A 26,797-nucleotide genomic window follows, 5' to 3' on the forward strand; every position below is an offset into this window, starting at 1 on the left:
AAAGTCACTCACTTCAGTGAGCTTTTGAACCCCCAAATCAACATTTGAGCTGCTTTAGAAGCATCCATGGATAGGAACAGATATGCAGGAGAGACAAATTAATGATTAAAAGTACAGACTGTTCTTTCAGAGGACCAGAGTTCAGTTCCCAGCACCTACGTTATGCGGCCTGTAACTCCAGTCCTGGGGTAGGTGGGGTCAACGCCCTCCTCTGGCGTCCGTGAACAATTGCCTGCATGTGTGAATACTCCCACATAGACACAATACATACACATACACATAATTAAAAATAATTAAAAAAAATAGTTGCTTCTTCATCAGGAAAGAACAAACAGCAACTAGCACGGTGCAGTGGGGAGGCCTTGAGGACCCAGGGGTCCAGGATTAGAAGGCCTGAGCAGCTTCCATGGAGGATACAGCAGCATTCTTAGGAGCTGAGGTAATGGTCAAGGCTGTAGCCATGATCATGGCCATGGGACTCATTGAGGTAAAACCCAAGACAAGGAGTCGACCCCTGTCACCAAGCTGGGTCCCAAGGACATGAAGATCAAGACCCTAGAGGAGATCTCCCTGCCCATTAAGGAATCTGAGATTATTGACTTTTTCCTGGGCGTGTCCCTAAAGGACAGTCATATTGGTCTTGGTGCTCCAAGGAGGTAGCCACTGCCATCCAAGGGGGTCATCATCTTGGCTACCATCGTCCCTGTGCAGAGGGGCTGTTGAGGAAACAAGACTGGCAAGCCCCACACAGCTCCGTGCAAGGTGACGAGCCGCTGTGTCTCTGTGTTGGCGCCTCTCATCCCTGCCCCCAGAGGCACTAGGGGTGTTTTCCTAAAGAAGAGGAAGAGGAAGAAGAGGAAGAGGGAGAGGAAGGGAAGAGGAAGAAGAGGAAGAGGAAGGGAAGAGGAAGAAGAGGAGGAGAAAGAGGAAGGGAAGAGGAAGAAGAGGAAGGGAAGAGGAAGAAGGGAAGAGGAGGAAGAGGAAGGGAAGAGGAAGAGGAAGAGGAGAGGAAGAGGAAGAGGAGGAAAAGAAGAGGAAGGGAGAGGAGGAGGAAGAGGAAGGAAAGAGGAATAAGAGGAAGAGGAAGAGGAAGGGAAGAGGAAGAAGAGGAAGGGAAGAGGAAGAAGAAGAAGAAGAGGAAGGAAAGAGGAATAAGAGGAAGAGGAAGTGGAAGAAGCAATTTTTTTTAAATTAGGTGTACGTGTGTCTCTGCTCCTGTGCCCAAGAAGCTACTGATGACGGCCAGTGAAGATGACAGCTACACATCAGCCGGGGGCTGCACTTCCAACCCAGGCAACTTTGCCAAGGCCACCTTTGATGCCATCTCCAAGACCCACAGCTACCTGACCCCAGATCCCTGGAAAGAGACCGTGTTCACCAAATCTCCTTAGCAGGATTTCACTGACCATCTTATGAAAACCCACATCAGAATCTCCACTCAGAGAACCCAGGTTCCGCCTGTGCCTATCGCATAAAGGTTTTTATACTAGGGGGAGAAAAAGAATTAACTCTTAAAAAATAAATAAATAAATAATCTTTTAAAAAGTAATACACTTACAAAAATATGAGTAATGGGGGCTGGGAACTTGGCCTGTAAACTGCTTGATGCATGAGAATGAGCTTCAATTCCCAGCACCCATGCACCCAGAGGAACAACACAACACATGCATACAACACATAACACAACACATGCAGACAACACATAACAACACAACACATGTCTATAATCCTATTGCCGGGGTAGTGGAGACAGGAAAACTTCCCTGAGGTCCATGGCCAGCCTTCTAGTCTTTCTGAAGAAGGGAACTCCAGGTTTGGTGAGAGACTCTGCTTCAAAAAATAAGTTGGGGCCAGACTGATGGTCTCATAGGCAAATGTGCTTGCCACCAAGTCTGATGATCTGAGTTCGATCCTCAAGACCTACAACGGCTCCCCAAAGCTGTCCTCTTGATATCCACGTGCACACCATGGCATAAGCACGCCAACAACCGTACACAAAATAAATGCAATAAAAACATTTTAATAAGATAGAGAACAATCTACAAAGACACATGATGTCAGTGAATAGCCTCTATATGCACACACATGAACACATGCAAACAGCACATACATGCATAAAACACACACGGAGAGAGAGAGAGAGAGAGAGAGAGACAGGAGAGAGAGACAGGAGAGACAGAGAGAGACAGGAGAGACAGGAGGAGGGGAGAGGGAGAGGGAGAGGAGAGAAAGAGAGAGAGAGAGAGAGAGAAGAGAGCAGAGGAGAGAGGGAGAGGGGAAGAGGAGAGAGGGAGGGGAGGGGAGAGGAGAGAGGAGGGGATGCATACATTTCCCTACTGAGAGTCAGACAAAATAGACAAAGTGACTCTCTGCCAACCTGTGACCTCTCTATTGAGCACCACGACTTTCACTTTTCCAATATTTTTTGTGGGTGATTTCACTGCATGCAATGCCCCCTGAATGAAGTGTCAAGTGCTGTCTGGCATTCCTAGGCCCAAGAAAGCTGTGATGTGCTTTACAAAGAAGATGTGCCTATGGTCTTTATCACACAACTTACTATACACGATTGCGTTCCCATGCCTACTTTGGATACCATGAGGGAATATGGAAGAATTCTAGAGCTCTGTGGGTAAAGGTGTATGCCACCAGGCCTGATGACCTGATTCAATTCCTGGAATGCATATGAGAGGAAAGAGGACCAATTCCTACAAGTTGTCCTCTGACCTCTGCGTGGGGTACGGCAGGCCTAGGACATCATCCCCAGCACGTCCACAACATAAATAAAACATAATATAAATATGTTATTTAAAATTCTGGGCATGGCAGCAGTCTGGGGTTAAGGAACACACAACCTGGTTAGAAAACAAAACTGGGGGGCTGAGGAGATGGTTTAGAAGTTAAGAGAACTTGTTGTCCTTGCAAGGGACTGGAGTTTGGTTCCCAGAACCCGCATGGAGGTTCATAACCATCTGCAACTCCAGGCCCAGGAGATGTGATGCCCTCTTCTGGGCCCTGAAGGTACCAAGCACACACAAGGTTACGTGCACGTACGCAGGCAAACTATTCATACACATAAAATAAGTGAACATAAACAGAAAAGTAAGTTAAAGAAAGTAAGAGTGGAGTAGCTTAAAGGGCAACACTGGATGAGTGTAAGACCCCAAACTCACAACAGAGACAAGGGGAGGGAGACAAGAGTGTTTTAGAACCGACAGAGAGAAAGGACTTGCTAAGGGATCAAACTTAGCAAGGGGATCCATGGAGTGGGCGGGACCCAGACAAGAATCTGAAAGATGGAGCTGTTAGGGACACATTGAAAATGACAAGGGCTAAAAAAATAATTAATTAAAAAAAAGAAAATGACAAGGGCTAGCCATTCAGAGCCTGCCCCACCTGGGGATCCAGCCCATATACATACAGTCATCAAACCTAGACAATATTGATGAAGCCAAGAAGTGCATGCTGACAGGAGCCTGATATAGCTGTCTCCTGAGAGGCTCAGCCAGAGCATGACAAATACAGAGGCAAATGCTAGCAGCAAACCAATGAACTGAGAACCATTGGAGGAGTTAGAGAAGGATTGAAGGAGCTGAAGGGATTTGCAACCCCTTAAGAACAACAATACTAACCAACCAGAGCTCCCAGGGACTAAACCACTACCCAAAGAGTACACATGGACAGACCCATGGCTCTAGCTGCATATGTAGCAGAGGATGGCCTTGTTGGGCACCAATGGGAGGAGAAGCCCTTGGTCCTGCCAAGGCTGGACCCCCTGGTATTGGGGAATGTCAAGGAGAGGAGGAGGAGGAAGAGGGAGAGGGATAGGTAGGATAGGGGGTTTATGGCCGGGAACCAGAAAAGGGAATAACATTTGAAATGTAAATAAAAAATATCCAATTAAAAAAGAAGAAAAGAAAATCACAAGGTCAGGCATTGCATGGAGGAACAGTTTGGTTGTCGATTGGGTAGCATTTAGAACCACTTAGGAGACAACCCCTGGGTATGTCTGTTTCAGTATTCCCAGCGAGGCTTAACTGAGTAAGGAAGACCCAGCCTGAATATGGCTGGCACGGTCCCATGGGTTGCAGTCCATGACTGAATTTCGTCTCGCTCTGTCTCTTGCCTAAGAGCACAACATGACCAGCTGCCTCATGTTCCTTCCACCACACCTCCCCGCCATGATGGACTGTCCCCTCAAACTGTGAGACAAAGGAAACCGTCCTTGCTTACATTGTCTGTGTAACCAATAGATACAAAAAGTAAGCCAAAATAAGCCTTAAAAATAAACAATTCACGTTCCTTACAAAGGACAGAAAAAATAGCCTGGGGTAGAGGGATCCTTGGGAATATATGTTGTTCTAAGGATTGATTTCTGTACCATGTAGATGCCTGATCTGGGTAAAATTCAAAGTAAAACTTCAAAGGAAAATGAAGCAGACTCTATAAGAAGAAACAAAACAGACACAAATGAGTCTCACTGTACAGCATGTTTTAAATAAGAATCATTTCAGGCGACATTAGTACTTAGTGTTCTGTCTATCCACCCCAACAGGATTTAAAAAAAAAAAAACAAAACAAACTAGGAATGGACAACTAAAAGGTATATTATAAAAAAATCTTAAACTGTACACAGCGGCTACATTATTAGTGCGAGTGTTAGTACTGTGACTTTTAGGACAATTTTGTGTGTTTGAGAGAGTAATGTAAATAAGCAATTATATCAATGTTCCTAACAGGGAGCCAAGAGTTTCGCCGTCAGAAATTCAAGAGCCATGAGATGTTAAAGCCTATAATATAAAAATACTGGCGGCATTAAAGACAGCGTTGGGGGATAGCTCAGTGGTACAGCGCTTGCCTAGGATGTGTGAGGCTCTGAGTTCAACTCAATACCACAAGAAAAACGTTTAGTTAGAAAGAAACAAAACGCCATTATGCATCCGTAACTTTAAAAGAAATTGCCGGGCATAGCGTGGTGGTGAATGGCACACCTTTAGTCCTAGCTCTTGGGAGGCAGAGGCAGGTGGATCTCTGTGAGTTTGAGGCCAGCCTGGTCTACAGAGCAGGTTCCAGGAAGCGAGGGCTACACAAAGAAATCCTGTCTTAAAAAAAAAATTAAAAAAAATATATATCCTAGCTACCAAACTGAAAGAAAGACACATTGCTTTTCCCCTTCACCCCAAGTAAAAATGAACATACCTGCATCCAGTCTCTCTTTTCAACATGTAGAGATCCCATGTAGGGCCCTGTGCACGCAAGGCCCACACTGTACCAATGAACTATGCCCCCCTCCCAGCACATATCTATTCTTCTGATGTCCAAATTGTTTCAAACTTGGAATTAGGCATTGTTCCAAAAAGATATGGTTTCTTTTCGTGTGGAATGGTGTTGAAAAGAAAGACAGAATTCAAGTATGTTAATTTTACTTGGGGTCAAAGGGGAAAGCAATACTTCTTTCTTTCAGTAGAGAGAGAGAGATGTGGGTGCAAACAGAAACACAGACACACACACACAGACACACACACACACACACACAGACACACACACACACACACACACACACACACACACACACACACGTAGCTGACCATAGGCACACACGTGTAGTTAAGAACTTTGATTTCTTTAAAAAAAAAAAAAACAGTTATGTTATGTATGTTTTTGTTTTAATCCCAGGTGTGGGATAAGAAGCTGCTTCACAGCAGGTGACTGTGATTTGTCTCAGGCTCTAGGAGGGGTGTGATTTTTGCCAGCTGTAGATAGTTTGTATGGAATTCTGGGGACTCTTGAGGTGGGATAAATATGAGAGTCCTGAGAGGGCCTGTGGCTATTACTGCTCCCTCTGTCCCTCAACCCTTATTGCTGCCTATGCTATTGCTGGGTTTCTGGTTAGAGATACATTGACAATGGAGACTGGACTCTTCCCCAAGGAACTGAACACTCCAAATCAGCAGAAAGTAGTCTAAAAAGGTCTATAACCATTTCCCCTCTAACCTTCAATCTCTCATACCTAGTTTGGAAGGGATTGGTTGGAATAAGGTTGGAAGGATGGTAGATAATAGAACCCAATAAAGTAAGCTTTAAAAGTATAACACACACACACACACACACACACACACACACACAGAGTTGTTTTTCGGTACTGGAAGAGAACATGATACTAATTCCAGAGCCTAAAAATTCATAATTAAAGGAAAATAATTAGACACCTGCCCTGACCCTCTGGACTGACCCACAGCCTCTGCTAGGAGACAGGGGCAGAGCACTCCTTGCAATAACTAGCACACACTGAGAGCATGGCAGTAGCTTGGGAAATGACCATGTTTGCAAGTTCCCAAACAATAACTGCTGGCCAATGGACACGGGTCACACTGCCACACAGCCATTTATAAATTGGACAGAATTGGCAATTAACTCCCTTATAAAGGGATTAGATGTAGTGTCACTAATCATTTGCCTGTGGCCTTTTATGCCTCTTAATGGGATGAAATATGAAAGCAAGAACACTTTGCCAAAAAAAAAATACCAGAATCTAATCAAACTTCTGAATCTAATTTCCCAGTTACAGGAAATCCAGCTATGAGGATAACAGATTCAACTATGCCATGAGGAAACGCTAAAACAAACTGGTATTCAGGTGTCTTGAGACAAGAGGTCCAGCTGCTCCAAAGAGCCATGGAGAAAGTTGGGATTTGGGGACAGTTTTCATTACAGGAAACCAGAGACAGAGAAACAAATGGAAAGTGGTCTCGCTTCAAATAGACTTAACAGCACGTTTGAGGAATAGCTAAGGAAATGTGAGGTGGATTTTAGATATTAGGGAATTGTTGGCCATTTTCAGTGTAATAACAGCACTATAGACATATGGAAGAACGTTTCTTTTAAGATGTACTTACTATATGTGTACCAGTGTTCTGCTTGCATGTATGCATGAATGTGCAGTGCTGACAGAGGCCAGAAGGCAACATTAGATTCTCCTGGAACTGGAGGTCCAGACGGTTGTGAATCATGGTTTGCATGCTGGAAACCTTTGCAAGAATAGCAAGTACTCGAGCCTGCCCCACATGTGGCCCATACATATACAGTCACCAAACTAGATAAGATGGATGAAGCAAATAAGTGCAGGCTGACAGGAACCGGATGTAGATCTCTCCTGAGAGACACACCCAGAATACAGCAAATACATAGGCGAATGCCAGCAGCAAACCACTGAACTGAGAAGGACCCCGTTGAAGGAATCAGAGAAAGGACTGGAAGAGCTTGAAGGGCTCGAGACCCCATATGTACAGCAATGCCAACCAACCAGAGCTTCCAGGGACTAAGCCACTACCCAAAGACTATACATGGATTGACCCTGGGCTCCAACCTCATAGGTGGCAATGAATAGCCTAGTAAGGGCACCAGTGGAAGGGGAAGCCCTTGGCCCTGCCAAGACTGAACACCTAGTGAACGTGATTGTTGGGGGAAGGGTGGAACTGTCCCCTTTGAAACTGTGGACCTAAATAAACTAGTAAGTACGATTTTTTAGAAAGAAAGAAAAGTAAATGGTGTGCCATCCAACACGGAGCTAGCTCCTCAGCCTCCAGCCAATCCTACATCTTTTGACATATTCCGGACAGCACAGGGCCATAATTCTTTGCTTTTCTACTTAGGGCAGTTTGAAACTGGCTTTGACTGGGATTTATGTCCCTTTCCTTGAATCTGGGTTGGACCAGCGGTTGTTTTTCTGACCAATAGAATAATAACACAGAAGTAACACTGCTGGTCTCTGGGCTCTGGCCGTACAAGGTTGGCAGTTTCTACTCTTTCTCTCTCGAAACACTCAGTGAGCCACCATGTAAAAAGTGGGAACATCATGAGGCCACCATATTGGAAAGGCTGTCTGTAGATGTTCTGGCCAGTGACCTCAGGTGAGGTCATCACCATGGAGACAGCAGCCCTGTGAACAAAGCTGTTCCCAGACTACTGTCCTGACCACCTGCTTGCTGAATTGTACCCAGTGACCATCAGCAACCTACTGGGAGTGACAGATGCCCAGCTAAGTGGGCCACAACAAAATGGCTGCTGTCTGAAGCCCAGTACATATGGGGAGGTTGAGGCAGTAGGTTATTCTGGTTCCACTGCAAGGCAATGTCTAGCTCTCTTATTTCACAGTATCTGGAGACACCCCAGCACAGGAGTAACCAAAATGGGAGCATTAGATATATGCTGATTGGATGATGCCAGTACCCTCTGGGTTTGTCTACACTAAAACATGTCTGGTTTTGTTACATTATAACAAAGTCTTTCTCACCACCGAGACCAGGGCCTCATTCCCAGGAGACAGGTTAACGCCTAATCAAACTCCTTTTTTGTAAAAGAAAAGGAAAAGAGAGACAGATTCTCACCATATGGCCTGATATAGCCTGACAATATCTGTGTGGCCCAAGTTGGCCTAATCACAATACCCTGTCTACCCCTCATGCCACCACACCCGTTCCTAAAACTGTATGTATGTGTGTGGTAGTCATATATGTATTCATGTATGTGCATATATGTATGAATATATGTATATATATGTATGCATGTTTGTATGTATGTTGATATGTATGTTGGTATGTATGTATGCATATTTGTATATATGTTGGTATGTATGTATGCATGTTTGTATGTATGCATGTATGTATGTATGTATGTTGGTATGTATGCATGTTTGTATATATGTTGGTATGTACGTATGCATGTTTGTATATATGTTGGTATGTATGTATGCATGTTGGTATGTATGTATGTTGGTATATGTACCTACCTGCTCCTGCATGCAATCAAGCACATGGGATTACAAACTTGGATTACCACCATACTTGGCTTTTTTTTAAAAATATGGGTTCTAGAGATAAAACTCAAACACATTATCAACTCAGCTTTACTATCTCCTGCAGCCTGAAACCCCTTATATTAAAGTGGCAAACAGCAAAGAGGGGATATCCTCAGGGAGCAAGGCAACTGCACTGTGAGATCCCAGGCCCGCGGTCAGGAAGCAGGTTCCAGTCCTAAAGCTCCGCTCTTGGCGGGAGGCCACATGATACCTTGTATGATGCCTCCCTGCGACAGAATGAGGTCAGGGACTGTGCCTGTGCTGATGCACACTGCCAAGTTTGCATAAAACCGGGTGAGGCTCTCTCCAGATCTTCTGGGAGATCCTGGACTCAGCTAGGGAGCTCCATCCTGCCAGTATGTCCCTTCTGGCCCCTCAGTCCCTGGGGGCTCAGGAAAATGTACCCTGCCCTTCCTTCTCCCACCCCCTGGTATCCAGGTGCCTGGGATGACATTTCTTGTTTTTTTTTTTTTTGTTTTTTGTTTTTTGTTTTTTTGGTTCTTTTTTTCGGAGCTGGGGACCGAACCCAGGGCCTTGCGCTTCCTAGGCAAGCGCTCTACCACTGAGCTAAATCCCCAACCCCTGGGATGACATTTCTAAGCATGGGTTTATTCAAAATATTCCCAGCAGCCCAGACATATTAGGATCCCAGGGCTCAAAGTCCTGAGAGAAACCTTGGTTGCTGATATTGCAGGCTCTCCTAATCCAAACAGCTTCATCTATGGCTCACAATTTTACTTCTAAACAAACACCCATTCTTCCTTCCCCCTTGATATTGACGTACAAGGACCCGCCTAGCTCACACTCTAAGTGGCCCTCACGATTATTCTCATAACCATCACCTCAGATGCTTACAAAACACCTCTTATGACCCCGGGCACATTTCCAAACACTTCATACACATTAGGTCATAAGCATCTGTAGCCCTGGGGTTTACTCTGCTTTGAATATGTAGTTCTGAATGGAATGGCCCAAGCGTGCTGGTGTCGTTTCTACATCCAGCACAGTGGGATCCACTGCATAATTTACAATACCCAGGGGAAATTTAAAAAAAAAAACCAGAGTCCCACTAGACCTTCAAAATGACAGCAGCAAGGGATATGATCCAGAGGAACTTTTAAGTATAGGCCTCTGTGCACCTGCCAGAAAATTCAGGGTCTCTTCAAAGCGTCAGTCTGGGCTTCCCAGAGGCAGAAAAAAAAATGGCTGTGGGTCCTGAGGCTCCTGGTAGTTCTCCCCCAAGACCTGTGATTGTCTGCTTTGCCCTCCTCTGCAAGAATGTCTGCTTCTGTTTCACACGTGTCTCGAATACCTGTTAGTTCTCTTTAGGATTCTGTAGCTCAGTAAACACCACCACCTCTCACCTGGCTGCCCACGACAAAGTATGATCTAAGCCTGTCACACCCGAAACCTATCAGGCAAGAGGGCCTCCAGTATTGGTGTGAGCTAAAGACTGAGTAGTTCTAAGGCAGGCCTGGGTTTCATAGCAAGACCCTGCCTCAAGATAAAACGACAACGAAACCATAATCTCTCCCTCCCTCTCCTGATCCCTTCTCCCCAGCATGCCCTAACAAATCTACTTCCAAATGACCAAATGACACAGTGGTAAACACCATGTGTCGGGTCACAATCCATCACCGACAGATGTCAGGGCGGGAACTCAAGGCAGGAACCTAGGGGCAGAAACCGAGGCAGAAACCACAGAGGAGCACTGTTGACTGGCTCACTCCCACTGACTTGCTAAACCCGCTTTCTTACACGCCCAGAATCAACCGCCCAGGGACAGCACTGCCAGGAGAATGCTGGACCCCGCCGTATCAACTATTCATCAAGAAGATGCCCCCACAGACTTGCCTGCAGACCAGCCTGGAATCATTTTCTCAAGTGAGTGTCCCTCTTTCCAGATGACCCTAACTAACCAACACAGAAATCTAACCCGGTGTCCCTACCTGTCAGCAAACGGCCCTCTGCCTCATCCTATCCTGTCCAGTAACTCTACTGAGTACCATGGATGCTGTGGTCTGGCGTTGAACGGTGCATAGCTAGTCCGGCCCTCTTCCCACACTTCCAGTTCTAGTCCCTCTTCACATTCACACTACAGACAGAGACAGAGACAGAGACAGAGACAGAGACAGAGACAGAGACAGAGACAGAGAGGAGAGAGGGTTTCTCTGCGTAGCCCTCGCTGTCCCGAAACTCGCTCTCTAGAGCAGGCTGGCCTCGAACTCAGAGATCCAAGTGCCTTTGCCTCCCAAGTGCTGGGATTAAAAGCATGAGCCCCCTGCTGCCCACCATTCCGTTTCCTAAGGGGTAGATGAAGCAACTTTGAAAAGCAATTAGCAACCAAAAGTGGTGCCTGGCTGGAAACCCTCTATCTGGGTGGTTTTGGTTTTGGTTTTGGTTTTGGTAATCAAAGTAAATGCAATGTAATTACCATGGTCTGCGGGCCCTTTATCAGACCTTCCCAACCAGGAACCTGACACCAAGGTCTATTTATCTCTGCCAGCCTCTGGCGCAGCCAGGTGGGGTCCAGAACAACTGGAAGTGCCACCGTGGTGTCCTATACTCTAGGGAGCATGGTCTCCTTCAGCACACATGAGAGAGAGAGAGAGAGAGAGAGACAGAGAGAGAGACAGAGAGAGAGAGACAGAGAGAGAGACAGAGAGAGAGACAGAGAGAGAGACAGAGACACAGAGACACAGAGAGACAGACAGAGAGAGACAGAGAGAGAGAGACGGACAGAGAGAGACAGCAGAGAGAAGACAGACAGAGAGACACAGACAGAGAGAGAGCCCTTAGGGCTAAATGGGGTGCTTCAAGAAAGAAGCATGGAGGTCCTTGTGCCCACAGATCTCCAGGGAAATCAGGAATATGAAACACACAGGTCTGTCTTTCCTGTGGGAAAGATGAAAAGCCCGTCCTTCCATCCAGACAGCTGAGAATCGGTAAGCTGGGTGCTCTGTGTTATCTGTTGGACCAGGTCACATAAATCTCCCACAACCAGGACCAGAGGTAGCTCATGGTCTAAATGACCTCTATGCCATCTGTATGACTGAGACCAGACTAGACCCTAAGGCCCCTAAGCTAGTAACAGTAGCATCACGTCGTATCGCAGTGTAATTACCATTCCTTGTGTAACAGTAATTGTATCACACCAGAAAACCTTTTTCCAAATTATGCCTGGCTTAAACACAGGGAATAAGCAGCTTATTCTTAGCCTCCCTCAAGTCTGAGTCAGGTTGACCCGGGTTTTCATTCTTACGTCTGCAAGGTTTGCTTGCCCGCACGATACCCGTAGGGACGCCCTCACAGGAGCAAGTGACATTCCAGGAACAAGTGTGACTTAGCTGCCGGTGAGCCTGCACCAGGCCTCATGTTCCTGCCACAAGCTGGGCACAGAGAAGCATGCTGTCCTCATTCCAAACCCCCAAGTTCACCTGCTTTGATCAACCAACTAGAAACTGAGGCCTGAGTTTCAAGTAAGAAAGTCCTTCGCTTTGAAACAGGGTCTCTCTGTGTAACCCTGGCTGGCCTGGAACTCACAGTGTAGATGAGACTGTCCTCAGACTCAGAGAGATGCCTGCCTCTGCCTCTCAAGTGCTGGGATTGAAGGCGTAAATTACACCACCATTGCTGACCGTGTACATCACTTTAAAAACTACAGTGTGTGTGTGTGTCAGAGGACAGTTTGTGAATTGGTTACCATTCCCTCATTCTCCTCCTCCTCTCCCTCCCCCTCCCCCTCTTCTTCTCCCTCCTCTTCCTCCTCCTCTTCCTCCTCCCCCTCCCCTTCCTCCTCCTCCTCTTCCTTGTCTTCTCATCCTCATTCTCCTCCTTCTTTTTCTTCCTCCTCCTTCCCCTCCTCCTCCACCTTGTTTTCCTCCTCCCCCTCTTCTTCTTCCTTCCTCCTCCTCCTCTTCTTCTTCAGACAGGGTTTCTCTATGTAGCCCTGGCTGTCCTGGAACTCACTCTGTAAACCAGGCTGGCCTTGAACCCAGAGATCCCCCTGCCTCTGCCTCCCAAGCACTGGGAATAAAAGCATGTGCCACCACGTGCACACTTTTTTTTCTTTCCACTTTTGCATGAGTTCCAGTGATTAAACTTCAGTAATCAGGCTTTCTCAGTAAGCGCCTTTAAGCTATCTCTCCAGCTCTGTATGGGACTTCTTGACTCTTCCTTCTCAGAGCTACCATGGAGAATCCACACTGTAGCACTCCTGAATGGAAGAATCTCTGGGTATCGCCAGCCAGTCAGTCCAGTCAAGTCTAGTCAAAGAGATGAATGAACCCCAGCTACCCATGAAAGACACCCTGGCATAAAAAAAGAGGGGGGCATTCTGGGTAGGGGAAGACTAACCAATAATAAATAGCAAAACAAATGTCACCTTTTAAGTAATAAATAAAAAAGTAAATAAATCGGGGACCAGCAGAGGGCTGAGCAGGGGAAGCCAGCCGGCCTGCCAAGGTTGACAACCTGTGAGCTGAGATCTACGTGGTGTAAGCACCTCCCCCAGGTTGTCCTCCGACACACAGGCACAAAGATGTATTTTTATTTTATTCTATTTATTCGGGTTTTTTTGACAGGGTTTCTCTGGTAGCCCTTGCTGCTGTCCCAGAACTCACTCTGTAGATCAGGCACTTCAAATATCACACAGATCCACCCGCCTCTGCCTTCTGAGTGCTGGGATCAAAGGCCTGCACCCACACCCATACCCCTAACATGCCCGGCTAAATAAATAATTTTTTAGTCAATAAAATAAAGTGGACAACTCGTGAATACTCAAGCCTGTCCGTGTGCACGCACACCACTGTAAAAAGAGCTACTGAAGTTCAAACCCCAGTTAGCCCCAAATATGACCTCTGTGGGAGCAGGGCCATTGCGTGTGTCTCTAGTTTCAACAGGATCATTCTGGAGTAGAGTAGGTCCTTACCTAATTTAACTGATGTTCCTGCTCAAAGAGAGGCAAGAGAGAAGACAGTGTACGAAGACCCGGACACGTACAAGAGAGGATGTCACATGAAAAGGGAGACAGATTGCTGGGAGGTCACCATCAGTCCAGATGGCTTGAAGCCAGCAGAAGCCGGAAGAAACTGGGGAACCCTAACAGCACTTTTGAGGGAGCATACCCAAAACACCTTGATCGTCCAGCCTGCAGGGTGCAGAGGGCCAATTTCTAGGGTTTCCAGCTACTCCAAAGCATGGAAGGGACAAATAGCTATCAGGGCCAGTGGCACAGGCCTTCAGTCTCTGCTACCTGGAAGACTATGGAGGACCGAAGTCGAAGACCCAACAGCGTAACAGTGAGAACTTGTCTTTGGCTGGGGGGAAGGGGCTGTCCTGGAAACTTGCTCTGTAGACCACATGGCCTCAACCTCAAGAGATATGACAGCCTCTGCTTCCCAAGTGCTGAGACTAAAGGTGTGCCAACCCGTGAGACCTTGTCTTAAAAAGACGAAAGAGTGGGCTGGGGACAGAGCTCAGTGGCAGAGCACTGCCTGCTGTGCACGAAGCCCTGAGTTCTGAGTTCGACACCCAGCACCACACAAAGCAAGCACACTGGACGTGATGGAGCCTGCCATGTGTGGGGTGAAGGCGGGAGGAGGGTGAGAGGTTTGAGAGCATCTTTAGCTACAACACAGCGAGTTCAAGGCTAGCCTGGACTACAGGAGGCCACCGCGTCTCAGTCACATGATCAGTTCAACAGAATATAGAGAAGATTGGCATATATATATATATTCACATATATACATACATATGCATATATACATATATTCACATATAATCACACATATACCTATATATACATATACACATACATATGCATATACATACATATATTCACATGTATACATACACACAAATGCATATATACATATATTCATGTATAGATAGATATACATACATTTATACATGCATATATATACATATATACACATATAATACATATACCTATATATATATATTCATACATACATACATACACAATGGAATTTTTTTTCCCTCAGTCAGAAATGAGAGCAAAGTTATGTTTGTCGGAAAATGGACAGGACTGGAAATAACCATATGAAGCAAATTCGGCCAATCACAGAAAGACAAACACCTTATGTTTGTTTGTTTGTTTGTTTTCTCAGTTATGGTTCCTAGATATTAAAGAAGAAAAGGAGTTAGTTTAGGGGGACAAACAGCACCATGGAAGAAAAACCGGGGCTCTGAGGGGACATATGTTCAACATATAATAATACAGACACTCTTAAAACTTGAAAAACTGAAGTATACACTTTAAAGGGGAAGAAGATTAAAAGAATAACTCAGTTCATCCCTTTTCCTGCCCTTTCAGACTCCTGGCTATGTACACAAACCTATCGTTTTCACAGTCTTTCCTTGAACCCTGGAGGGCTAGCCTTGGCTCTGACTCTAGGAGCTGGAGTACACAGTCATCCGTCAACATCTGTACCAAGGCCATTAGAGTCATGAGTGTTTTACTGCAGCCAACACACCTACCCTCCATGTGACTCCTGGATCTGCTGGTGCCTGCCCCCCCCACATACACACACACACACACACACACACACACACACACACACACACACACACTCAGACACACTGTGGCCTCAGGACCTTCCCTGAACCAATCAAGCAGCATGACCTCCTCTGACCTTGCTGAGCCCATGACCCAAACAGGGTTATTCAGAATCCAAACTGGCGGTCAAATGTGGTGACTCATGCTCTTGGGGTGCTGAAGCAAGAGGAGTGCCTTAAGTTCAAGGCTAGCCTGGGCTACATGGTGAGTTCCAGGCTATCTTGGACTATAGACTGATACCTTGTCACAAAATAAAACACAACAAAGCAAAGCCCGGCATTTTCTGAATCGGAGCGGGGAAATAACTCCTTTCTCCCGTGATTCTCAACACAGAAGGATGTGGCCTTGGGAGAGGAAATGCCACGTTTCCTGTCTCCCGGAGGCACTTGAGAGAGAACAGGCAAGCTAAAACAGCCCCTCTCCTGGGCAAGGTCCTTGAGCTGAGCCTGCATTCCTCGGGGCTGAGCTGGGTCATGCCACAGTTGTAGAGACCTGGGAACTGCAGGGTCAGTGATGGAGAATGGAAACCTGGAAACACGGGAGCACCCTGCCCTCAAGCTGCTGGTGGCTCATTGAGAAGGTGGGCAGCCCTTCTGGGGGAGGACAGAAAGCACATGGCGTCCTTCCGGTGTGTGTACCAGGAAGCATCCCTCCAAAGAGGTTAATGTGCGTTTTCAGGCTCCATGGCAGAGAGAAGTAATTACCTACGCCACACACTGTATGTGTGTATTATATCAGCCAGAGATGAGAAAGCCAGCCAGGGAGGGAAAGACCCTGGTTGTTATTCCAGCCTGCCCATCTGTAACTTCTGTCCTGAGCGGGATGTCTCTGTGGACATATTAAGTCACCTTCTTATAAATCACCAGTGCGCACATGTATCCCAGCAAGACGTAGCTTTGAGCTCCTTTACAGACTGTGGATTCTAGACAGAGGGGCCTTCGGATGGACGGACGGCGACTCTGGCCTGGGAGGCACCACCCTGGTGGAATGAGGCCCCTCCAGCAATATCTGGTATGTGAAAAAAGCTTCAAGAGAGAAAACTCGAGCGGTTCGGTGAGGTCTTTGGAAAGCCTAAGCCGGTACCCATCTTCCACTTCTAAAACACACAGCTTTAAGACACGGCCTTCCCATCCCATCCCTCCAGGTCACCAAGTCCATTTGGTGGGGACTAATGAATAAACATTAACCTGGCCCTGTTATTTGGGAAGTTTTTTTTTTTTTTTTTTTTTGGCTGTGATTGTTCTTCCCCAAATCTATCTGAGCAGGCTCAGGCCCGTTAGCCAACAGGGGTCCTCATTAAAGTCCGCAGATACATTGTAAAGCGGAGCTGGAAACGGGAGGCCAGACGCTACGGCAGGCTGCTAACAAGAAAATCAGTACAAATTAAGACACAGCGAGGCAGTAGCCAAGAGACTCGCCGTTGCATAAATTATGTGTATTAGAATTAGGGAAATTGGGCGCTGGAAAGTGCCACAGAGAGACACCACACTGCCGACTGCAAGCGTGCCCAGCCTTCGTTTGCAAAGAATTTAAAGTAGATGACATGACAGCCTCTCGGTGGCAACTGTCTAAAATGCTATGTGACCGGAATAAAAACTACCTTTGTCCCATTCATAATTTAAAGACTGGGGTGGGGGGAAGAAATAGGTTCTTAAAATCATCTGTTGTGGCTTTTGTGTGTCAAGGGGACGGGGTTGGGAGGTACTAACCACAGAGATGACTTAAAGAGACTGACAGTTTAGTTTGGCCTCCAAGTCACCTTCTCTTAAATGGGAAGGTGGCCGAGTCTTTCCTAAGAAGGCTGTTGCATCAAACCACCCGGATAAACGATACGCAGACCTCCTGTCTACTACAGGCAAAAAGTGGGTCAAAGGTAGTGACTATGGCTCACTGTTCTTCCCCCGCCCCATTCATGAATTCACTCTCTAGGTTCATTTGTTTGCTGTTTCCAAATAAGATTCCTGGAGACGAGTCCAGTTCTGGGCAAATCTTTTTCCACATTCCCGCCATGAGCATATATATGCACACACAAGCACAAAACGTTGGGAGAGCTCAGTGCCTCCTGGACCTCACGTGGTTCTCCATCAGCAGTACCCTAGATGCATCCGCTGGGTGGATGGCGCTGTCCTGGAAGGACCCCCACAACATGTTTCTTTGCCCTCCCTGCTAGCATTTTGAGCCAAGTGTTCTAGAATGCTCTATCCATGTGCTGATCCAGAAGTACCTTTTCTCTCCTTTGTCTGGCTAAGACTCACCTTTAAGGTCCCAACATTGGGGCCCATGACAATTCATCTTAACCGTCTCCTTAGCAGGATTTGCCGTCACCATGGGAACAGAACCCTTGGCTTGTCTGTGAGGGACTTTTAAAAATCAGGTTAACTGATGGTGGGAGGAGCCATCTAAATGTTGGCGGCGCCATTCCATAGGGTGGGGTCCCAGACCAACAGCGCCGAAAAGAGTGCACTCTTTTCTCTCTGCTTCCTGTCTGTGGCCTTCGGCCTCAGACTCCCCAACACAGTGGACTATGCCCTCTTTCCATGCAGTTTTCGTTAGGTGTTTGATCACAGCCAGAAAGTAGCTTAGCTGTAACAAACTTTCGCCTCCCTAGTTCTTTTTACCAAAGTGCCTTTCTCTCCCTGGAGCCTCAATGTCCCTCTCAGGTTACCGAGCAGAAAGAGAGAAGCCCAGCACAGGTCCTTTCTCCTTTCTCTTGGGGACCAAGGGTATGCTAGCTCTATTCTCTAAGCCATCAAGTCGGTTACATCAGGGTCAAGCTGAAAGCACTCTAGCGAGGGGGATGGGCAGCAGTTTCTGTTCTGAGTACACACCACCCCCTGCATTTCAAAGCGTTTTTCTTATCTCTAATGGCCATTAGGCACCCGGCTCTATAAGGTGAGAACTGGTCTCATCACTCTCGGAGATTTATTGTGGAATGACTGCACTCCTAAGTCTTAAAGAGCAACTAATCACGGCAACTGAATGGACGCCTTTGATCTCGCGCTTGGTTAAGCAGGCCGACGCCAAGGCCCCAATGGTTAATATTTCAGTTCCTTTTGCTTCTTTTTCCTGCAAAGATTCATTCCCATCCAGGTCACTGTGACTCTCCGTGCCCCCATCTATTAAACAGAGCCAAGAGGGAAAAGCTTGCATGAGGTCCTTGTTATCTTCCTCTGGTCCGGGTTGACGTGTGGTCATGACGTGACTTATGTCCGTTTGACCTATTTGCTCGAGAGCAAATAGGAAAAGCTGCCTGTCCCACAACACTGCGGGCTCACAGGGAGGCAGAACGGAAGCTACCACAGCAAACGTCTTGAAGTGAATGGCAAAGGTCAGAGGAAAATGAGGATTTCTCCCAGTGAGGGTCCTTCCATCCCTACACGTGGGTCAGCCTATGCAAGGGTTACACGGTTGCGGGTAGGAGGCTTTCTCTTCCTACCAGACACCAAGAGTTCAACCTGACATGTGCCTTTAGGTCACTACAAACACGTACACACACACACACACACACACACACACACACACACACACACACACACACACACACCTGACAAGGCTTCATGTCAGAAGAGGGAAGGAGGGGGAGGGGGGAGGAAGGAGATCATTGCGGTGACAGGAAATGTGGTCAATTCTGAGAACAGAAATTAAGCCAGGTATTTGGCTGAACTGACAGCTCAATTCATTACTCACTGAGACCCTTTTTTAGAAACACTTCTCAAGTCCCCGGGAGCCTCTGACCTTTTGAGTAGTGACTATTGATCTTTGACAACTGGCTAAGCTACCGCCCAGACCCGCTAGCGGCAGTGATATTGACTTGACCCAGAACTAAACTGGGGGCAAGAGAGACGCACGAAGGGTGCGATGTGAGCGCGGTGCTAAAATCCACGCGCTTCAGTACGCATGCGCACAACAGCCTTTTCGCGTCACCCGTCAACCTGGCAAGCCCGGAAGGGCGATGTGTGGGCTGGGTTGGCTAGGAACACCTCTCTCACAGTTATAATCTTGGCCATTCTCTTTCTCTCCCATAAAATACCTGTGGGTGGGCTATGGCAATGGCCCAGTCAGGGAAATGTGTGCCTTGCAAGTGTGAGGACCTGAGGTCCATCTGCATTTAAAAGGAAAATTTCAGGTGTGAAGGTGACTACTTAGAGGAAGAGAGTGGATCCCTGGTCAGCGAGGCAAGCCTATTTGGTGAGTTCCAAAGCAGTGAAAGACCTTGTCCCAAAACAAACAACAACAACAAAATCCAGTGCCAGTCAGAGGGCACTTAAGTGCTTGCTGACAAACATGGCTATGTGAGTTTGATCCCAGCCTCCATACGGAGGACAGAGAGAACCAGCTCCTTACGAGTTGTCCTCCGACCTACACATGCTTGCCTTAATACAGTGGCTCTCAACCTTCCTAACACTTCGACCCTTTAATACCCGTTCCTCACTTTGTGGTGGCCCCCCAGCCATAAGATTATTTCGTTGCTACTTCAGAACTAACCTTGCCGCTGTTCTGAATCGTAATGTAAACATCTGGTATGCGAAATACCTGATGTGCGACCCCTGCAGGGATCGAGATCCACAGGTTGAGAACCACTGCCCTAGTGTAAGCGCCCGCCTCGTGCATTTTTTAAAGAATCAAGAAATAAAAGAAATTAAAAGGTAGACGACATTTGAGGAACGAGGCCTGAGGCCAGCATCAGCCACGGCTTAGTTGGAAGATTGCCTTTCACGTAGTCAGCACACAGAATGGAAAGCCACCGACCTCGTGACTGAGCGCCATCCACCTGACCATCCTCAGGGCTCAGAGGAGCAGAGTAATGGAGTCCCCACCAGACTGAGCTTGCACCCGGCCAGCTTCTGCCCAGAGTAGGGCATCGGTGGAGCAACTTGGGAGAGAGGTGACTGGACCACCCGGATCTCAGCTTAAATAATGTTAATTCAGATGGCTCTTGGAGAACCCACTGGAATAGTCAAGTAGAAGTTCTTAAAAATTTAGAAGCCAGGTATGTGGGGAGATCTGTCTCCCCGAGGTGGGGGTGGGGGGACTCAGCATATAAAACTCAAGATGGATGACAAGCATGGCGGCGCATGCCTTTAATCTCAGTACTTGGGAGGTAGAGGCACACAGAACTCTGTGAGTTCAAAGCCAGCCCCCAGATTCGATAGAGAACATGTTCCAGGACAGCCAGGGAAGTCACACAGAGAAGTCCTGTCTCAAAACAAACAATAACAAAAAAGATGCCATTTTAAAAACTATGTCAACCAGCTCCCACACACCCTCTGTTTTTGAGGTAAGATTGCCCTAAACTTGCCGGCTTCCTGATGCAGCTTCTAGCGAGCTGAGAGTACACACAGGTGAGCCCCAGGATGCTGGCTCTGAAGTCCATCTATTGATGAGCGGATATTAATTGCTCGTTATACAGGAAGCCTTGTGCTTACGCCGGGAGTAGGGAGAAGACAAGTTACTTTTCTCTCTGCAGCCCAGAGCTAGGAAGGGTGTGTGTGTGTGTGTGTGTGTGTGTGTGTGTGTCTGTGTGTGTGTGTCTGTGTGTGTGTGTGTGTGTGTGTGTGTGTGTGTGTGTGTGTGTGTGTGTGTGTGTGTGTGTGTGTGTGTGTGTGTGTGTGTGTGTGTGGGTGTGTGTGTGTCTGTGTGTGTGTGTGTGTGTGTGCAGTGTTTGCAGGACACAGCAGTGCAAAGATTTTAGATGAAGGTCTCAGCAGGGTTGGTTTCCTCTGGAAGCTGAGGGAGAATCTATTCTGTCTCTCTCCAAACTTCCTGTGGCTGACAGCAGTCCTCCTTGGTAGACATTTCCCTCTGATCTCTTTATCCTTCTATTTACTGCTTCTGTATCTTCTGTGTTTTTTCATTGGGTTTGAGGTTTAGAGGTGGTAGTGGGAGTCTATGTGGCCCAGGATAGCCTTAATTCTTGGCTTTCCTTCTGCCTAAGACTCCTGTGTACTAGACGCACAGGCTTGTACCACTGTGCCCTGCTCCCCCACAACTCTTACAACCACAATAGTCATTGCGTTTGCTTCCACCTCAAATCATCAAGATCCTGCATTTGTGAAGACTCGGGGGTTCTGGGTGTAGGGTAAAAAGGTCGGAAGCTCGCTGCTAGGTTTGAAAACCCACCAGTTACTGAACTTGGGAACCCACCGATCCCAGAGCTCAAAATCCCAACTAATCCCTGGGCTCACCTCAAACTCAGAACTTGAAATCCCACCAATCCCCACTGTGCAAAACTCCACCCCCAAGAAACCCTGTGTAAGGCCTGCCTCTAGTTCAGTTCCTTGTTCCTTCTTACTCAACCAGAGGCAGCCACTCTCTTGTGTCTTTCTCAATAAATCTGGTGTGAGGTTTGTTGTACAGTGTGACTTTGGGGTACTCTTTGAGTCCCGGTTGCCAGGATACCTGTCTCTTCAAAGCTGAGGCTCTTCTATGGGGAAACCCTTCCCCCTCAGAACCGTAACACTTAACCCTGGACAGATGTGAATTTGGAAGGGGGAGGGGCTGCTATTTAACATGACCCACGTGGTCAGCTATGAAAAGACTCATCACGTAAAGCTTCAAGGGCAGAGCGCACCTGACACATGGGGAACTGAGACTTAAGTGGTGAGCAGCAACTAGAAACAGGAAGTGAACAGAGTGAGCACAGGAAGTGGACTGTGAGCACAGGAAGTGTTCATCACACAGGTCAGTAAAGGGGGGCTTACCTAGGCCAGTGACAGCTAAAGCCAGGCCAGCCACAAGATGGAGAAGCGGAGGAGAGAGACAGTTTACGAGGTGTTTTATGGGGTTCGGGTTTTAAATGTCTCTGGATGATTGGAAGAAGAAGAATCCAGAAAGTTCCCCTTGGCTGGGATAAGTTTGATGGCTGAAGAAGGTGAAGTCAGAGGTGAGGGTCTTTATCTCAACGGGGAAGCTCCAAGTTCTGGAAGGTATGAGGCAGAAACTCTGAGGAGAGGTTCCCCAGGCTGCCCCTGGCAGTGAGCATGAGCCATTCCCACTGAGCCAAATGTAGGTGTTTTACAAAACACAGACAGGATCCGTGCTGGCCAGCCATGCCCCTGTATCCAACTGGACCAGCAGTGACCCAAAGGGGAATCAAAGAAGTCTGCAAGCTCTGACACTTCTTCCCCATGTAAGTGAGGAAAGGGGCTGGGACTTGAGTGAGGCTTTGCAATGGGCGCCCTATAAACACTACACATGTCAGAACATATGCACTCCTTTTGTTGTCCCATCCATTCCCTTGAACGCCCTTCCCCTCTGGACTCTAAAAACCCCCGGTGTGAGCATTTGTAAAATGCTCTACTTTCCTCTTAACCTGTCTCCCCTTTTGGAAAGTGAGTAACTTGGGGGCAGGGAATTTTGTCTTGTCCACCTCTAAATTCTCAACCCCTTAACATACAGACATCTTACCAAGTGAACAGCTGGATGGCTGAGTGGGCGCATAGATGGACTGGCGGATGGGCAGAAGACAAATGGATGACGGATAAATGGATGGATAGATCCGTGGATTGGACGGTTGATTGGAGGATAACAGGTGATGGGCAGATGGATGAGCACGGGACATACGAACGGATGACGGGAAAGTAAGTATATACATGGACAGACATCTGTATGATGCTATACCGACTTCAAATACGACAAATCAATAAAGCAATGAAAGCCACATAGACTCATCAATGGCTTATTAAGGTGCATTAGCAGGGATGGAGAGATGGCTCTTCAGATAAGAGTGTTTGCTGCCCTTAAAGGGGACCTGGGTTCAATTCCCAGCACCCACATGTTGGCTTAGAACCATCTGTGATCTCAGTTCCTTGGGGTCCAACAGACACGCATGTACATGGTGCACACACATGCGCACTGGCGAAACACACTTATAAAGTAAAGCAAATAGAAGTACTCACACTGCCTGCACCCCCAGCAAAAGACTGGGATGACGAAGAAGCTCTGCTTGGCTTTCTCAAGACTCACCTCATTCCTTCGGAAGCCATTTTGTCAAGATTGGTGGTATCCTTTGTTTCTGCCCAGTTTGCTCCCAGATCACCCCATCCCATGTCATCAGCCAAAATGATCACAATGTTTGGTCTGGGGGCTCTTGTTTCCCCACTGATAGAGAAATCCACGAACGGGTAGAGAAGTCCAGAAAAAAACATGCCAACCAACAAAACCTTTAGAAAGAGCCAGCCCATGGTAGGACACAACGACTTCCTGTTGTCTTCGTGAAGTGATATCCGGCCACCACATGAATCTCTCGAAGAGTTTTCTCTTTGTTCACCTTCAGTGCAGGAAGTCACCAAGGAGTCCAGTTGTCAAGAACACTCTGGTGTTAGCGATGGCTACAGGGATGGCAGGGGCTACAGAAACGAGGTCCCCATATGGAATCCTAATCTAAGAAGGTCAAGAATGTGGTCCCCCCCCAAAGTCGGGTTGGTCCCCTCAAGATGTCTTCTCATCACAGCCTAATCAGATGACTGGTCAGGTGCAGCACTCAGACATCAACGTCAATAACCGCTCCTGGCCACTTAGCCAGGAAGTGACCCTTTGCACTTGGGGAGACTAAGGCTATAATGCAAGCCTTGCATCTGCTTAGGGCTTCATCTGGTGACTGTGGGATACATTCTCACATCTGCAGAACACCTGGATCTTCTAGAAGCCACAGTCGGCTCCCAGATGAGTCTCTGAGTTCCAGATGGCGGGAGGTTTCTGTAAGGTTTCCTGAAAGAAGAAAATCTGACAAGAAACCAGAGTTCAAACAGCCAGGCCTGTTGTGTTTTACTCGGTAGCTTGGGAAATAATCACTTTTCCACGCCAACAGATGTTTTCCTTCGTCTTCGAGTGTTTAACTGGCTCGTCAGTTTCTTCCCCCTGGAAAACAAGGGCGGCAATAATATTTGCAATGGACCTATAGTAACAGGGTTGGCAGTCACATTAGAGATGACTCCTTTGCGATTCACACACGCTATGAATGAGGATAACCGAGCCCTAGCGTCCTGGGTCAGCTAGCTCCCAGTCTGCTAACCTCTCCCTGGTGCCTCCCCTCCCCTACCACCACAAAGGGCCAAACCCATTGAGAATTTTAAAAGAAAGAGTTTAAAAAAGAAAAGTCTCGTGATCAATACACAATTGCTAAGAATGGCCATGACATGACCTAAATGTTCCCCTAAGAAATCCTTGGCATGAGTTAACCTAGGAGGCTGAGGATATGTAGCTCTGTTCACAGAGTGCTTGCCTAGAATGCACAAAGCTCCAGGTTCAATCCCCAGTACCTCATAAACCAGGTGTTTGTAGTACCAGCACTTGTGAGGTAGATACAAGAAGACCAGAAGTTTAAAGTAATTCCCAGCTACTGGGAGACCAGCCTGGGATACGTAAGATGCTATCCCAAAGCAAACAAACAGCCTCCCCCGGAGAAATTAATTTGGGGGAAAAAAAAAAGGATACTCGTGAAAACCAAGTTTATAATAGATCTAGGTAGAGGACATAAGTCATCTCTGTAGAATGCTTTCCGTTTCTCTGTGTGTTTCATAATTAAACGCTGCCGGCAAAGTCCCAAAGAGTAAACAGAAGCATGTCTCTGCCCATTCCAATCATGGCATTTTTAGTAAGAGAATCTGTGGCTGGAAGGTGTAGCTCATTGTAACTTAGCACGCACAAGACGTGCAAGGATGTGCTGTCAGACACCGTTTAGCCAAAGGTTCTCATACCCGGGCGTGCATATGAATCAGCAAATTCAGGGCTGGGGCTGGGGCTCGGCGTGCAGAGTGCTTGCTTACCACGCACACTCGCAAAGCCCTGGGTTCGATCCCCACATTCCATAAACTGTTCGTGGTGAGGTAGATCCAGGATCCCAGCCCTCTGGAAGTAGGAGTGGGGCAGAAAGGTCTGAAGTTCAAGGTCATCCTCTACTACATAGCCAGTTGAAGACCAGTCGAAGTCCCACTCTCAAAAACCAAACAAAGCAGCCAATCCAGTGGGAAGGCTGGGGGATCGTTCTCTGTTCCTTGGACTGATTTTTCAAGACAGGATCTCACGTGGCCCAAACTCAATACAGAGCACAGGATGACCTTGGGTTCCTGATCCTCCTCCTCCTCCTCCTCCTCCTCCTCCTTCTCCTCCTCCTCTTCTTTCTCTTCTTCTTTCTCCTCTTCCTCCTCCTTCTCTTCCTCCTCCTCCTCTTTCTCTTCCTTCTCCTCCTCCTCCTCTTTCTCTTCCTCCTCCTCTTCCTCCTCCTCCTCCTCCTCTTTCTCTTCCTCCTCCTTTCTCTTCCTCCTCCTCCTCCTCTTTTTCCTCTTTCTCCTCCCCCTCCCCCTCCTCCTCCTCCTCCTCTCGCTCTCGGATGGCAGATGCAAGCTGTCACACATGGCTTTGAGATATGGACTTGAGCAGGCTCCCAGGTGAGAACTACACCCTTTGTCCTTGGTTCACTCTTGGAGTAGTGAGATGCTGGAGGATAAAAATATCACTCCAGGCCTAGAAGAAAAAGGGAACTGCACGGCCTAACTGGAGATGACTCAGCTCCAGTGGGCAAACCTGAAGCGTGTCAGACTTGGTTCTGAGACAGGAGGCTAGCTGTCCACATGGAGGTGGCAAACAGGGCTGAGAATACAGTCAGGTCACTCCTTGTTTACGTAAAGGCTCTAAACCTGCAAGGTGACACAGTGTTGAAATTCTAAAATAACAGTCTTCCACCCATGGGAGAGAATCAAAGAAACAATCTGTAATGTATAAAACTGCTATAGACTGGAGCTATTTGCTATTTCACATGCTATTTCTTTTGTTTTATATAATATAAATATATATTATTTATATAATAATATACTATAATTTTATATTCTTTTATATACACTTTTATAATTATATTATTTGTATAATTATATGTTTATATATATATATATTTCAAATTCTATTTCTTTGAGAGCCAGACATAGTGGTGTGTTTCTTTCAATCCTAGCACTTGGGAAGCAGATGCAGGTGGATCTCTAATGAGTTTGAGGCCAGAGTGGTCTCTGCAGCAAATTCCAGGCTAGCCAGGACTATAAAGTGAGACCCCCCCCATCTCAAAAAGAAAAAATAATAACATATTTTTGTGCCTATGTTCATTTACACACACCGTGGTGCTCACATGTGGGGGCCAGAAGGCAGGAGTCGGTTTTCTCCTTCCATCCAGTGGGTCCCGGGGATCAAACTCAGGCTGCTGGTTTTGGCGGCAAGCTCCTTTACCCACTGAGCCAATCCCCATAGTCAGACATGGTGACCAGCTAACTCCACTGTTAGCTTCAGTGGATGGGAGTTCTAGAAGATCTCGCTAAAAAGCAAACGAACAGACGGAGTCATCCTCGTTCAAGATAAACAGAAGTCACATCTGGAGG

The 26,797-nt window shown here is 47.1% G+C and overlaps 1 protein-coding gene across 3 annotated transcripts in view; it reads right to left on the reverse strand.

Moving 5' to 3' along the window:
• The window catches only part of Arsg (arylsulfatase G), a 114,603-nt gene that overhangs the window by 51,412 nt on the left and 36,394 nt on the right, over positions 1-26,797 (reverse strand). For 2 of the 3 annotated variants that reach the window (XM_032912605.1, XM_032912606.1), the window contains exon 2: positions 23,400-24,293. In XM_032912605.1, coding sequence (XP_032768496.1) covers positions 23,400-23,617 — 218 coding nt within the window. In that variant the 5' untranslated portion in view covers positions 23,618-24,293. Of the gene's footprint in view, positions 1-23,399; positions 24,294-25,201; positions 25,500-26,797 lie in introns of those variants that run through there. The other variant, XM_032912604.1, reaches the window with a different exon arrangement.

The sequence above is a fragment of the Rattus rattus genome, chromosome 9 (genome assembly GCF_011064425.1).
Source record: "Rattus rattus isolate New Zealand chromosome 9, Rrattus_CSIRO_v1, whole genome shotgun sequence".
Taxonomy (NCBI): Eukaryota; Metazoa; Chordata; class Mammalia; order Rodentia; family Muridae; genus Rattus; species Rattus rattus.